This window comes from Oxyura jamaicensis, chromosome 3, assembly GCF_011077185.1.
Source record: "Oxyura jamaicensis isolate SHBP4307 breed ruddy duck chromosome 3, BPBGC_Ojam_1.0, whole genome shotgun sequence".
Classification (NCBI taxonomy): Eukaryota; Metazoa; Chordata; class Aves; order Anseriformes; family Anatidae; genus Oxyura; species Oxyura jamaicensis.
Genome location: NC_048895.1, coordinates 74,711,576 through 74,728,169, shown reverse-complemented (window position 1 = coordinate 74,728,169; position 16,594 = coordinate 74,711,576). Strand labels below are relative to the sequence as shown.

Below are 16,594 nucleotides of genomic sequence, written 5' to 3'. Positions count from 1 at the left end.
TGATGTTTTTTTTTTTTTAACACCAACGATGGGGTAATAGGCAGGGTGGGTTAGGTGGGGTTTTTTTATAAAAAAAAATTCTAGTTTTACAACTTTTTTTTTTTTTTTTTTTTTTTTTTTTTTTTTTTTCCCGTTCTGTTCTGGTTTTGGCATTGACGTTGAAAGTTTGGCATAATCTTTCTTTATATGAAGATGTGTTACCTTGCTGGACCATTTCCTTAAATGATTCAATATGAACACTAAAATTTAACAGGAATAAAATAGTCCATCTTGCCTTCATTCCATTTTACCCAGGAGATCTCAAAACAAGCATAGTGACCAATTAACAAAGAGTGATTGCTGTAGTACATTTATGTAGTGAATAAGGTAAATCTGTTTATTTGAAAACAAGTTTTCAGATACTTCTACAAGATCTTATATAAACTTTTTCCAGTGAAGCTTGAAATTGTTTATTTGATGTTATTAGAAAATTCATTCCATTCAATTATAATGTTTTGGAAAAAAAAACAAAAACAAAAACAAAAACAAAAAACATACATGTTCATTTATAATAAATATTTGCATTTGTAAATTACATTGAATTTTATTTTTCCTATTTTTAGTAATTAGGCACAAGAGGAGTTTATGTGCTTCAATTTGTCTCATTAGATTCTAAATTAGCATTAATAATTATGCAAATTACTATACAGTGTTTGTAATCCCCTCCATTCTTTAGTGCCATGAGCAGGCAACTCCAGCAATGCATTATAATCTACCTTTATCCGGTTTATGCATAGCAATCTAATCTTTTCATTGCTGTTCTATCAACTTAAATGTGTGGCACAGCCACTCATATTTATATGAAATTGTGGGGCTAATTATAGAGATGGGAGATGTTCCTTTTTTAAATCTAAGCATTCAATAAACAATCCTGACTTGTATTTGCAATACAAATAGCAAAATTAATTGATTCCTTTATATTTTATATTATGTATTACATATATGAAATGCTTTATTTCATATCTTTTCCTTTTTCTTTTTTCTTTTTTCTTTTTTCTTAATCAAATTAGATTTACAAAATACTTAATGCTTTTAAAGGTAAAGAACTATATAAGTACTTCAATATTAATATTAAGTTAGAGGCTCAGTCCAGCCATTAATTTTTCTGGAAAGCCAGTTCAAGTAAATGTTTTTTTCAAATTTCTTTTTTTTTTTTTTTTTTTTAGGCACAGATAACTGAGTCTCCCATTACTATTCTTTGATTCCCACAGCTCCAAAAAATTCTGTCTTTATAAATGTAATCAGTTCTTATTTTTCATTTCAGTTGTGTGTGTTTGTACAAGCAGTACACATAAACCTGTAGCTTAAAGATTTTTTTGCACAGTGATTCCATCTCCCCACTGTGGCAAAAAGTGCTGAACACTTACTAATTATTTTCTGTGCATTGGTTTCATCTTTCTCCCCTGGTTTTCATTAGGTTCTGAGCTCATGCCCAAAGCCCTCTCCACCAGGATAGTGGGAGGCATTTGGTGGTTTTTCACACTTATCATCATTTCCTCGTACACTGCTAACCTAGCCGCCTTTCTGACAGTGGAACGTATGGAATCCCCTATTGATTCTGCTGATGATTTGGCCAAGCAGACAAAGATAGAGTATGGGGCAGTTGAAGATGGAGCAACCATGACTTTCTTTAAGGTAAGCTTTATATTCTGTTTGAAAAGATCCTATATCATGACTGTGGGGGGAAAGTCTCTGCATCTTGCTGAGGTGTAGCAAAGGATACTATTCCCCCACTTTCAAAAGCAACTGAAAATCACTTTTCTGAAGATTTCCTGAGATAGCAAATGAAGCAAACAAAAAATCTCTCATGGGCAATAGCATGCAAGTTCTCTGATGATTTTTGCTTAAAGAACTGAATGTATGGTAACAGAGTAGGTGAAGAAACATGAACACTTTGCTTTGACAGATCTAATTCCGTGTACAAGAAAGAGTTTTTCTGAAGTAGGTGTTGCAGTATCAATTCAGTAACATTATACTTAATGTTAATCTTTGCTCAAGAAACTGGGCTTTTGTAAGAATATTACTGGCCGTACAGAGAAAATCTTTTGGACTTATTTTTGAGAAATTTTAAAATTTAATTTGTTCATAAAAAGATCAGATTCTTCCAGTTTTTCTGTTCATTTAAGTCAGTTACTAAGATAATTCCATCTGAAATAAAGTGAAATATGCTGCTGGATTAGAAAGAAATGTTTCTTTTCTAGCTTCATCAAGAATTTAAGTCAGCTCAAATTAAGGAGAAGTATGCATGATGAATGAATGTTTTTTTCTATAACTCCTTATGTTTGATAGCACAGGCATATGCTGGATCATCCAGAGAGGTGTTTAGAGTATGTCTTAAGGTCTTTGGAAGACTTTTAGCTGATATATTCTGTTTTTGTGAGTTACTATGCTGTCACCTAAAGGTGTGAGTTGACCATTAAACTGTCATTTGAAACTAGATAAAGTGAGGTCCAAGAGAAAAGTGTAAGCTGGCCCAGAAATCAAAGAATGTATATGCAGTTCCCCTCAATAGATTCAGAGATGTTCAGTTTTTCATGTACTTGTTCAGTGGCTAAATAGTCACTATTCATTCTTATGATCTTACAGCCAATCCAAATATACACATAGTTTTATTTATTTATTTTAAATAATTATAGGGCTTTAAGCTTCTGCTTGGAAATAAAATTGATTAAACTTCAGGACTTTAGAATGCTTTGGAAACATTTGGAGTATTTTGCAGAATGCTTCCTACAAAAGGATCAGAGGAAGTTAATAGAAGTAACTAATCAATTAGAGGTGTCTTGATGTCAGGAAATATTTAAAGCAATTAAATGAAATTGCTTCTTTCTTTTCTAAACTTTTGAAAGAAGGTTTAAAGACTGACATTTTTAAAAGAATAGGAATAGTTTAAATCTGAGGACATAAAGGGATGATATAATGTATGAATTGAGTTACAAGAAAACACTATGGGGCTTTATTTTCATTCTTGTCAAGAAGAAGAATGAACTTGTTCTGTTTCAGACTGAAACTGTGGATTCTGAAATATTTGGAAGCAATTTTAACTGAGCAGCATCTTTTCCTGTAGTTGCCAGAAGCAACTTTTTAACTCAGTCTTCCTCTCCCCCATCCCCCTTTAATTTTATGCATTATTCTCTCTTTTTCCTTTTGTGTGTGTGTGTATAATCTGTGTTTTTAGCATACAGAGACTATTTCTCTTTCTTCGGATGTTTTTTCCCTCTGCATATTAATATACTGCTCCCTTTTCTGCACATTTTTTTTCTTATCACAGAATCACACAATCACAGAACTGTAGGGGTTGGAAGGGACCTTGAAAGGTCATCGGGTCCAACCCCCCTGCCAAAGCAGGTTCCTCAGAGCAGGCTGCGCAGGTAGGCATCCAGACGGGCCTTGAATATCTCTAGAGAAGGTGATTCCATAGCCTCTCTAGGCAGCCTGTTCCCGTGCTCCGTCACTCTCACTGTGAAGAAGTTCTTTTGCATGTTGGTTCAGAACTTCCTATCTTGCGGCCATTGCCCCTTGTCCTATCCCCACAAACCACTGAGAAGAGGTTAGCTACATCCTTCTGTCTCCCACCCCTCAGATATTTGTACACATTGATAAGATCCCCTCTCAGTCTTCTCTTCTCCAGGCTGAACAGACCCAGGTCTCTCAGCCTTTCTTCATAGGGAAGATGCTCCAGGCCTCGTATCATCTTTGTGGCCCTCCACTGCACTCTTTCCAGGAGACTCCTGTCTTTTTTGTACCAGGGAGCCCAGAACTGGACACAGTACTCCAGGTGAGGCCTGACCAGGGCAGAGTAGAGGGGGAGGATCACCTCCCTTGACCTGCTGGCCACGTTCCTTTTAATGCACACCAGGATCCCATTGGCCCTCTTGGCCACCAGGGCACACTGCTGGCTCATGGTCGACCTGTTGTCCACCAGGACCCCTAGGTCCTTCTCCTCAGAGCTCCTCCCCAGCAGGTTGTCTCCCAGCCTGTACTGATACTTCCAGTTCCTTCCCAGGTACAGGACTCTACACTTGCTCTTATTAAATCTCATTTGGTTTCTTCCTGCCCATCTCTCCAGCTGGTCTAGGTCTCACTGAATGGCAGCACAGCTTTCTGGCGTGTCAGCCACTCCTCCCAGCTTTGTGTCGTTGGCGTACTTGCTGAGGGTAGACACTATTCCCTCATCAAGGTTGTCAATGAAGATGTTGAACAAGACCGGACCCCGCACTGACCCCTAGGGAACAGCGCTGGTCACAGGCCTCCAGCCAGACTCTGCTCCGCCAATCACCACCCTCTGAGCTCGGCCAGTCAGCCAGTTCTCAACCCACCTCGCTGTCCACTCATCTATCCCACACTTTCTCAGCTTTGCTAGTAGGATTTCATGGGAGACAGTATCAAAAGCCTTGCAAAAGTCAAGGTGGATGACATCCTCCGCCATCCCCCCATCTACCCAGCTGGTGATGCCATCATAGAAGGCAACGAGGTTGGTCGAGCACGACTTCCCCTTCCTGAATCCATGCTGACTACTCCTCATAACCTTCTTTTTTTCCAGTTGCTTGGAGATGGCATCCAGAACAATTTTTTATTTTTTTTTAATTGCTGTTTCTGTTTCTGTTTCTGTTTATTTAGATATATTTTGTGTTTTTCTACTATATTGTACTCAAGAACTAGAGAGGATTTACTTCTAACAGAATAGGAATTGCACATCTTGCATAGACCTTTGTTTTAGTGACATGTGTTTGAAATACCCTAAATTTATAACAGAGTTATACTGTCAGATCACATAATTTGGTATTGGTTTTAGTATATCACCAAATTATTCTACTTCTCTATGAATGAAACAGAGAAGGCAGAACAAAACATAGGATTTTTGTGACATGAAAATGCACTGATACTTAAGTACTTCTGTTCCAGATAGCGAACAAATGATTCCAAATGTTTTTCCAATTAATTTACTTTCTTAACTAAGAAGTATGTAATTTAATGGGTATTATTTTGTACCTAGTAAAATGGATCCAAACATAAACATTAGGAATAGGCACAACTGTTCTTGTAGTGAAGCCAATAAGTGAAAATCATACTCAAAAGACAAGTAAAGGGAAACAGTACAATCTAATTTCATTCAGTGTCTGAAGCAACTTCCAGTTCAAAATTAAAGTATGCTTGATGTAAATGCTTTTCACTACAGCTAGCTATATAAGAAATACAATCTAATTAAGTGTATTTTCCATAGAAGATAAAAGAAAATGTTTGGGTCAGTCTATCTGTTCCAGTAAACTTTCTGGCAAAATTCTGTATTTTTAATTAATGAGGCTGAGATATCAGGAATTAAAATATTATAGGACTGGTCAACATATTCTATCTGTATTTGTGTGTTCGCAAAGTAAATTTATCTTGTGTATGTGCAAATTACTTCAGGAATATAATTTCCTTACTTGAGGAAAATGATAATGCAAGAAAATATTTTCAAAGACTGGAAGTGGAATTGCCTTAAAAGTTACTACTACCAGAGTTGACCACCTCGTAGATACTACTATTAAATTATAATATAAAAAGCACTTAAGAACAGGCACCTGATCAAAGAATACAAAAAAAAAAAAAGTATCAGAAAAATGTCTTAATGTACAGAAGTTACACTGGAGGTAGATAGTGAAGAAAAGACATGAGGTGCCTGATTTTTTCTGCACTGAGTGTAAAAACTAGGATAAGTATGTTTTAAACTGGTTTTGGAATTCTTCTGCTTTATCAATAAGCTGGAAGTGAATTTTAAATAGTATATATTAGATTATTTGTTATATGAACAAGTGAATAAAGTAATAAGCAACTCTTCCTTTGTATATGTCATTAGGGAACCAATGAAATATCCTGTGCTGGTGACTACAGTTCAAAAATATGTTTAAAATTTGGAAGAGTTCATAAAAGGTGAAAGAATGACTGTAGGTCTGGAAGATCAGTCTGTTTAATCTGCTGAAGAGAAGGTTAAGAGGTGACTTGATCATGATCTGTAAGTGCCTTAATGGGAATAAGACTTTTGACAGTAGATGGCTGTTTAATCTAGCAGAAAAAAGCATAATGAGATCCAGTGTTTCAAAGCTAAGTTAGGCAAATTCAGACCAGAAATAAAGTGCACATTTGTAAGACTTTAAGTAATTAACCACTGGTAGAACTTACATAGGAGTGGGCTAGATTGATCCATCAGCCATTATGAGGAGAAAGATATAGCATAGCCCAAGCATGCTATCCTTATGATTTACAGTCTACTCAGTGAAATACATAGCCTTCATTAGCTCAGTTTAGACTTTTGTAGTCACCTCCTACTTTAAAAATCTACGGGAATATGAGTTCTGGAGGGGTTGCACAAAGTTGACATAGGGGATAAATTTATCATCTGTGTGTATGTTTTTCCTTAGCTGCTTTATCTTGTTGTAATGAGACTGGATTGAGCAAAGCAGCAGCATTATGTTACAACGTGAAATGAAGGCACCAGATGGTTTCCTAATGTTAAATTAAATTATCATATCTTGGTAATAGTTATTAGTTCCAATCACAGTGAGGTTCAGTAGCTGCCCATGAGACCGACAGTAATTTCCACATAAATTATCTATATAGAAGTCCTTTGAATTTTTTCTTTAAAAAACTTTGGAACCTGGCCAATGCTGTGTGATGCTAAAACAGAACTTTTTTTTTTTTTTTTTTTTGAAGGAGAACCTAAATGGAAATTAGACAAACAAGCTAACTGCTAGATTAACCTGCTAAAGTTAAAATCTTGAAGAGCACCTGGGGTGTAAGAATACAGGTTTAGCCAGGGAGTTTGTAGAGTCTCCCTCCTTGGAGATATTCAAAAGCTGTCTGGACCCAGTCCTGGGCAAGAAGCTCTAGGTGTTCCCGCTTGAGCAGGGTTGGTAGACTAGATGACATCCACAGGTCCCTTCTAACCTAAACCATTCTGTCGTTCTTTAATGCTATTACCATTGTGAATGAAGCTGTTATATGACTAGCAGGTCTTGGTGGGCTATTTCACTGGGAACAATAAAATGACCGTAATATTATCCAAGAATTGTAAGGAAATAAATGTGAAAAGAAATGTTAAAATAGATTCTAAGCTACCTCTGAGTTAAGCATGTTGTTTCCGCTCCTGATACATGTTTTGATGTTTCTCAAATCACTGAGTTTTCTTAGTTACAAATTTTCCTTCTCTTCTATTGGCTAGTTCTACTGGTGTCAAGGCTTTCCTGAATGCTTACAGTGTGAAAATGATAATGAAAATGAGTCTTGTAGTGTTGCTCCCAGAATTATGAATGGAAATTTAGAATGAGTGTTGATGGTTTTCAGGTTTCAGAAGCGTATCTTCCTTATTCTTTGGAATAAAATAAATAGCTTTTATTATTTTCATGAAAGGTACTTATCTCAGTAGCTGTTCTTGGATAAAAGAGTTCAGATTTTTCATTACCTCTTTATTCTGTGGTCTCAGTCTCTGTTTCTCAAAAACAAAACAAAACAAAACGGAAGTGTCTGTTTTCTTTCTGACTGACAGCTGACAGTTCTGAAAGTGAGAAGAAAAAGATTAATTCTACACTGCTTCTATTTGTACCTCAGCTCTCAATCCTCATACACAAAGGAAATACTACAACATATATATTTATAGTGGTCTACAATTTTATGATTATTTTTGTTTGTGAACTTGCTGTGTATATTCGTTTTTCTCATGTTTTTTTCTTATCTGTACCTTTCAATGTCAGTTTCTTTTTTTTTCTTTTTTTTTTTTTTTTTTTCTTTCTATGTTTTTGTACAGTACCATGCACAATTAAACTTTTTTTCGGCTAGAATTACTCAACGCTTGCATACCAAATGGTTAAAAAATATTTTTTCTTTCTCTAATGGCCGTAGGTTAGTGTCATTACTTCTGTATCATGACTTAAAGGTGTTTTCAGCTCTCTGTGGGACTCATATAATTTTATATCCTTGCCTTGCTGATAAGGAAGCTGAAGCACTGAAAGGGAATGCATCTTTTTCAAGATCACCTGGTGAAAGGCAGATAGGGAACTAATTCAGGAAAGCTGACTCACATACCTTAGAATTATCTGATAGAATATTCTTTTTGTCATTTATATTTGCCAGTTTCTTTCCTTTTCTTCTTCAGGACCCAAAAGCTCTGCTTTTCTATAGTGTTCTCCATTTCTTCCTTCACTGTATTTTCTCCATAAAAATCCATGCTGCTCACCCTGGTCAGTTTTTTCCTCTTTTGCCTTAGCCATTTTTTTTTTTTTACCTTTCCCCTAAGGAATTCTGGGGGGACAACAATTCAGTGCTTAGTGCCTAGCTTAATTTTTCAAAATCTCAGTCCATTGTTAAACAGCAGGAAGCTCTGACATTTGCTATCATTACAAAATCCCCAAAATAGACTCTAGGCTGGAATAAGGGGTTTTAGGGGAATTTTCCTATTGCATACAACTGGAGTACAAGGGACAGAGTGCCTGACATAAATAAAAGAGTAGCAGCAAAAATAAAGGTATGGAGCCAATAGAGCCTAAGTGGGTTTTTCAGACCTGAGTTTGAACATTGTAATAGTCAGATGTTGTTCCTCTGTTTAACAAATAAACATGCATTTGTAGGCACATCAGCATATACAGACATAGAACATTTAGTTGAGTAGTACAAATAATACATTATGAAGTTTAGCAAATCAATCATTTGGTGGAATTGCTGCAAGTCAAAGATGAAAGAAACACCACTTCTGAGCTTTTCAAATATCCATTCACTGATGCTGACTAATGGAAAACAAACAAACAAAAAACAAACAAACAAACAAACAAAAAACCCTTTTGAGCCCTAGCCCCCATGTGTTGATCTGGACAATGTGTAAAAAATAATTGTAGCAGATAAAAGAGATACTTGTTCGGTTTGCTTTAAAATGATTTCCCTTTATAGAAAAGTCACATTTTAATGTAACAAACACAGACTTTTCTTATGCATAAAAACATGTGGCACTGATGACTAGAATGGAATGGAATGAATATAAATGCCATGTCACCTCTCTTTTTCTTTCTTTTTTTTTTTTTCTTCCTTTTTTTTTTTTTTCTTTTGGATCATCATACTTCGGACTTATCTACTAGAAACACGTGCAGCTGAATTGCATTATTCCGTTTTCCCTTTATTATTCCCTCTTTGTAGGAACAGCTGTTTGCTTAACCACTACTTCTCTGAATGTGCAAAAAATCAGACAGGTGAAAACCTATAAAGCAAGGTCTGTGGTCACTCCATACACTTAAGGGAATTGAATGTACAATTACAAAGTCTGTGAGAATGAGACACTGGCCATGAGAATGAGGCTTTGTCCAGAGACCTCAAAACACCTGTGTCTCACTGAATTCTGTACATTTCTTTATAAGATCAAGGGAGGTAGGTAGAGTTAGGTAGTTTAGATGATTCATTGACATGGGCTATAACAGGAGCAGCAGTGCATTTGGATTCTAAATTTAAATTGAGTATCAGATAAATTTGGTACCATTAAGTTATTTGAGGTGAATGGTCTGTCTTTTGCATCTTGAGATAGAAAGCAGAGGTAATTCACGTAAAGGGACTCATTCCAACAAAACTCTCTAGGTACTGGGACAAAGTTAACTGAAATGGTTTTATGCTGTCTTGACCCTTTTCCCTTCTGTGGGGTTGTCAGAGCTATTAGTGTTCCTGGAGCACATGTTTGGCTGCCTGTTGCCTCTCAGGGCTGAGGGAAAATAAATCCACTGCCTTCCCACCCTTGTCTTTGTCCATGTCCTTGCCTTTTGCCTTCCCTTTCCCCTTTTCATATTCCCCATTACCTTTACCTTTTTGCCCTTTTCCAACTGTATAGGCTGAAAAAGGTTAACATAGGGTTTAACCAATTTTTCATTTCTACAAAGATTTATGCCCCATTATGCCCTATATCCAGAGAGTAAGCACCCTTAATAAGCTTCTGGATAACATGCAGTATTCATGAATAATTATCACAAAATCACAGAATCACAGAATTGTAGGGGTTGGAAGGGACCTCAAGAGATCATTGGGTCCCCCCCCCCCCCCCCCCCCCGGAGGTTCCCTAGAGATAATTATGCTCTAAAATCACAAGATACATACTTATAACTTACACTTGTCTCCAGCAGCTACAGTTCTTAGAACCAGTGAAACACATACAAAGGCTTTTCAGGGTCCTCTCAAAGAAATATACATAATTTTGAAGTGAAGACAAGATTAGTCATTTACAGTAATTGCAATATTAAATTAAATACTTAACATATGAATTGGGTCCCCACTAGCCATTTTTAAATAGAAACATCAAAAATAAAATAAAAGTTGGCATTAGGAAAAGTCTCCTTTGTCTATGGGTCATCTAAGTTAGTATTTTCTACAGTTCACCATCTGTTTCTGAATTTCCCCAAAATATTCATAGGGGAAAAATTTTTATGCTAATCTCTGCATAGAACTCTCAAATGGGCTAAACTATATAACCTATAGTCCCATCTGTCTTTTCTATTCCATAAGTATTTTTCATTTTGAATTCATTTTGAAGAGCTAAAATGAACATACAAACAAGAAGCTGACATTTGTATTGTTTTTCAAATTTGTGTCCCCCAGTAATATGCATTAATTAGTGCACATACGCTAATTATCCATGCTGTAGACATATCATGGAGTTTATGTGACTAATGCCAATCTTTCTCTGTGTAAGATATGTTGGTATGTTAAAATACAGCAAGATCTAATTGCCACTTGGATATAAACATAGGCTACAAGAAATCAGAGCCCAGAGGGAAAATAAACAAAACATACAAACAAACAAACAAACAAATACAACACTAATCAACTGTACCTTAGCCCTTAGAAAGTCAAGCATGATAATAAAAAAAATATTATTCAGAGGACATTTTGAGTCCTCAATTGCTCAATTGTTTTATCAGCAAAAGACAAAAAAATCTACGACATATACTTGATTCAGTGAAATGTTACGATCTTGATACTTGAAACTTTTGCATTTAAGAGAAACCATTCAATCTTCTATTTTGGCAAATATATATTGATGCCACTAAATACAAGAAAAGTAGAGTCTTTTCCATTTGAAGTCAGATGGAGTTTAACCCATCCTCATCACTGCAAACTACTTCTGTTCATCCATCTCAGTAGTTTTCTCACTGTGTTGATTCAGCATCAATTTGTGAGACACTCTGTGAGTAGTCAAACTCTTCTCCCACCAGGCTCATAGACATAATAGGGTGGTGGCAAGAGTCAGTCCAGCTTTCATATCCAAGTGAAAATGAATATTTTTGTTATTGTTGTAGGTTTAGTTTTCATTTTTGAAGAAAGCTGCTCTGCCTCCTGGAGTGTTAGATCTGATGCAAGGGTAGCAGGGAGTGTCTCTTTCTGTGGCAGGGTGATCTTATAGCAAGCACCCTGTTAGACACAAAAGCCAGGGAGCCTTAGGGAAGTGAGTTCTGTTGCCTAGATATTTGGAGATGTGAGGATGAAAAAATCAACAGCAATGTAATTGCTGGTGCTTCCAGAATGTAATTTGTCTCTATGTACTATTGTAGGTTTGGTGTTAAGTGGTAAGCCATTTTTTTCCTTTCAGTTACTTGATACACTTCACCCTCTGGCCTAACCTGGGTTTGTAATGCAACTGCTGACCAAATCAGTTGTAAGAGAATGGCTCAACACTGAGTTCTGATCACAGGTTTGGTTGCAAGGTTTTTTCCTTCTCAGAAGTGCATAACCTAATTTCTACCTAGCCTCTTTCTTTCCTTCTCCTGCTGCTTTCCCCTAGGAGGTAGGGCAAGAACACTTTCAATTTCTTATCTGTTTTAGCTTTATTCTCTTTATGACTTCCTTAGATCCTGAGCAAGGTGAGAAAGGGAGCAGAACTAGATCATAAGGAATCCTTCAACTCCAAACAGGATTCTCTTTGAAAGGTAGATTTCAGAGTTAGTGTTTGCTTAGGAAATTGAGAATACATCTGAGAACACTTTTAACTGTCTGAGTCTTCCTCTTCAAAGCAAATAGATCTATCACTAAGTAGCCATTAAAGTTTGCAGATTTTATCTATGACTCATCCTAGGAATGTGATTCAGAAACCATTCGCCAGAGCGAACTGTCTCTTGGTTTAGCCAGTCTTGTGTGAGATCCTGCCATATGAGCAACCTTCAGTGTTATTTCCTGCCTGCTGAAGCAGCCTGAAAGCCTCTATTCATTAGCAGAGGTGAACTCTTGGTTCCGCCTTGTCAATTTATATATGATAGTACTGAGGCTTTGTCCAACTGCATTAGCACTGCTTTGTGTATGAGAAATATTTACAGTGCCAGAATTGCCCTGGACACCACCTATAGTCCTATTATACTGATGAATTTCTTCTCCAGAGTTTTTCACTGCTTTGAACAGAATGTTTGTCCAAATCAGTTAATCTATCTTTTTTGCAATGCACCTATGGTAATAATTAAATAAGCTGTATTTGATATGGATGCCTTTCAAGCATTTTTTTTTTTTCCAAATTCATGCATTAAATCAACTTGTATTTAAAGTGTTCAAGGTCCTTAATCTACACAATATAGAATACGGATTTTCACAAAACATATACAAAGCCATGCTTTATGATCAGGGTAACCTACCTATCTGTCCATGAACACTTTGAACCAAAGATAAACAGTAATATATATCTTAGCACTTTTAAATTTCTTCAGATATAGTATATGATCTTTTAATTTACTCACCATTTTCTTGTATAGGAAATTATTGCTATTATTATTATTATTATTATTATTATTTTCTTCCCACATCCTACAAGCTGAGATAGTCACTGTTTTGGTTTAACCCCTGTAGTCAGCTAAGCCCCATGCAGCCACTCAGTTGCTCTCCCCACAGTGGGACAGGAGTAAGAATCAGAAATTTAAAGGTGCAAGAACTCATGGGTTGAGGTAAAGACAGTTTAATAGGTATAGCAAAAGCTGCATGCACAAGCAAAACAAAACAAGGAATTTGTTTGTTACTTCCCATTGGTAGGCAGATGTTCAGCCACTTCCAGGAAAGCAGATCATCATGCATAATGGTTACTTCACTCTAAACATCCACCCATACTCCTTTCCCCAGCTTTTATTGCTACTCATGATGCCATATGATATGGAATATCCCTTTGGTCATCCTGAGTCAGCTGTCCAGGCATGTTTCCCTTGTTGTGCACACCCAGCCTGCTTGCTGGTGGGGCAGGATGAGAAGCAGAAAAGGCCTCGACTTTGTGTAATCTCTGCTCAGCAGCAACCAAACATCTGTGTATTAACAACAGTATTACAAAGCACCATATGAGCTTCTATGAAGAAAATTAACTATCCCAGCCAAAAAAGCGCAACAGTCCTCATAATAACTGTGATAGTCATAAGTAATATATACATGCATATATATATAATGCAGAATTTGACCTATGTTCTCAGAGTAGGTATTTTGTTTTGTTTGTTTCTTTGGTTGGTTGGTTGGTTTGGTTTGATTTGGTTTTGATACAGGAGACATTTACCTTCTTTGACTTACTAGGAATCTTCCAAAATTCTTAAGATACCTCTGTATGGCATGTCTGATTGAAGCTTCATGTATTCTTTAATACATCTCCACTTTCTCAAAAAGAAAGATGCATCCCTAGATGAGCTTTCTTTAAGGAAGGAAGACTAGTACCAAACATTTTATGTGATTTATTGGGAAGGCTGTCCAGTTCTGCTTTTGCTTTCTTTGGCAAAGAAGCTCTGAGTATAGTTGCTTTGATGCTTGAACTTCTAATTTATCTTAGCCAAGTACTTACCATTCAAGTGTATTTTAACTCAGGTTGAATTGCTGAGGAATTTACCTGGACTGAGCAAAAACAACAGTTTGGTTTCTTAATTTATTTTATGGCAACATCTAGTATTTCTGATGCAGCTTTTGTTCAGAGTACAGAGGTACTAAGTATAGTTCATTGTAAATGTGCAATACAGTAATGGTATTCTAGGCTACCTATAAAATTAGATGTTTGCAGAAGAAGCACTAAAATTGCAGTTATAATCACCTCTTGTAGTTAGAGCTGCTTCATACAAGAAATCTTTACTCTGAAAGTAAGGAGATTTTTATTTATTTATTTATTTATTTATTTATTTAATATCCTGTTCATAATGAAGACAGTTTGATACTGTCAGTGACTGTCTTTTAAAATCAAATGATGATCAAAACTGAAAGGGGCACTTGAAGGGAAACTATAAAAATAGAAAACAGACTTAGGAAAGATACAGTTTTGGAAACATGTAGGGCAGGTTTCTCGTCTCTCCAAAATGTAGATACCTGCTCTCCTTTCAGTTAGTCATCTAGTCTCCTTTTATTGGCATTGGAAAGAAACTAAAAGGCACCACAAAACTTCAAAACTACCTTGAGTAACTGTCCTAGAAGGACAGCATCCTCCAGAATTCAAGAGATTTTGCCCATTGACAACAGAGAAACCTTGATTAATACCTTGGTCTGGATGCTTAATAGCTGCAAGTACATCAGATGAGTCTTGTAAAATTTCTGGTCACTGCTTAATCACTAGACAATTTTCATGTATGTATAAACTGCAATATAAATGTAGGGAGAGGTTGTGATAAAAATTATGTATGTAAATTATTTTTATAGGAAATAATATAAATGCTTCTAATCTCATAGCTATCTGCCTAAAACAGTACTGTGGGGAATATTTGTTTTATTTTAGATGATTGGTTGAAAGGCTGTGAAGAGTTCCTTTTCTTGTATTTTGGCACTAAAAAAGAGAGACAAATCTCTTTTAAATTGTAAAAAAAAATCACATTTTGGCTTACAATCTGAGTTGGTTTATGGGCAAAATTCTAGTCTATGTTTTTAAATGTTGTGTGTAGAAAGACTAAACTGGTCACTTCCAGGAAAAATCAGTGTTGCTAAAAGTAAGCCAGTGATTGTAAAAGTTTGTCCAAAACAAAAGTAAAAATAACAACAAATATAATTCATGATTTTGCTTTGCTCACGTGACTCCATATTTTTAATCATATTAGAGGTTAAAAACATTTATCTTCCACTAACAGGGCAGATGTTTCAGTGTCGTCTGCTGAATAGCTTGTCATTTTTTAATTTTATTTTTTTGACATGAGTCCAATGATTTTTTTAATTATTATTAAATTAGGGTAACAGGTGCAGGCTTTTGATACATACACCACTAATGTATTTCCATTGCTTGCATATTTTCTTGGAAGAATGTGGTAAACTTTACATTTTTAGATGCCAGAATTTTCATGGAAATTTTAAATTGAAGTAAACAGTTCCGCAAATCAGTCAACTGAGGTATTAAAGCTGAGTAGGTGTTAATAAAGAAATGTTGACAAATCTGTAGATACATTCAGATTACGATTTCTAAAACCACTTCAGGCTCCAAACACTTTTATGTTGTCATCTTCTAATAAAGAATGTGGATTTCCAAAATTGTGATATGATTTAAGTTACAACTGTTATTAAAGCTTGAAAAACATTTAGAGGAAAGAGACTGTTGTTTAAGGATTTGATTTTCATTTATTAAAAAAGAACAGCAAGAATAAGTAATGAAAAGAGTTGGCATACTAAATTTTTAGAACATGTAATCACCTTTAAATCTGAAGATGAAAACACCGCAGTTATTGATTGATTTCTCTTTCATAAGTTCTATAATCAAGTTCTAATCACATATGTTTGGCTTTCTGCATGCATATGGGAGACTAGTAAACTGACAAAGCAAAACTAAGAACCTTGGTTATAGAAAAATATTAATGTTGCCCACATCTAGAACAAACTGTACTCTCTAACAGAATCTGAATTATTCATTCTCCACTGCAAATTTTATTTTTCTGCACTTTTGGGTTTATCAGTTAAAAGGCAAGAGGGAAAATGGTTAAAATTGTCTTAGAAATTTTTCTAGAAAAACCGTAATTTTCGACCCAACATTGTGAAGTAAGAATTTGGAAGTGCATTGTTTAGAGACTAAAGTAAAATGTATAAATAAGCTTTTATTAGACAGTAAGGGAAAATATGTAAGGGAAAAACTTCCTTTATACAGTGTTTCAAGTATCTTGTTTCATATCCATTATATTTCTCTGTCCTGTACTTTTACAGGTTAAGACTATATTTGCAGTAGTAAATAAAACAGATTGGGACCATTTTAAATGCAAAGTCAAAGGACTCTTTTCCTCCAAAATTGGGTGATGCTGCACAAACACCATTAGGAACAGCCCTGGAATATACCTGACCTCTCCTGAGCTATGGTCCAAATTATCTTTGGGTGGAGGCCAGGTATCCTCTGGGAGGTGATTCCATAGGACAGGCCAAAAAGTTCCAAGCCCCATGCTAAAGTGTTATATACACAGTTATGGTCCTGTATCCTGTCTCTGTTTTATTAACAGTACCAGAGGGATGATTATTGATTTGGATATAATTTGGTGAGAATCTTCAGCAGTTTTGCTGAAATGTTACAAGTAGAATCTGGTTCTACTCCTCAGTGAAAACACTGGTTGAAAAGACAAATACTTTTTTTTTTTTTTTTTTTTTTTTTTTTTTT

General features: G+C 35.7%; 1 protein-coding gene across 1 annotated transcript in view; it reads left to right on the top strand.

Annotated features, from left to right (window-relative positions):
* The window catches only part of GRIK2 (glutamate ionotropic receptor kainate type subunit 2), a 377,958-nt gene that overhangs the window by 292,970 nt on the left and 68,394 nt on the right, over nucleotides 1-16,594 (top strand). Inside the window, exon 12 of the mRNA XM_035320853.1 lies at nucleotides 1,457-1,674. Within this exon, the coding sequence (XP_035176744.1) occupies nucleotides 1,457-1,674 (218 nt within the window). The remainder of the gene's footprint in view (nucleotides 1-1,456; nucleotides 1,675-16,594) is intronic.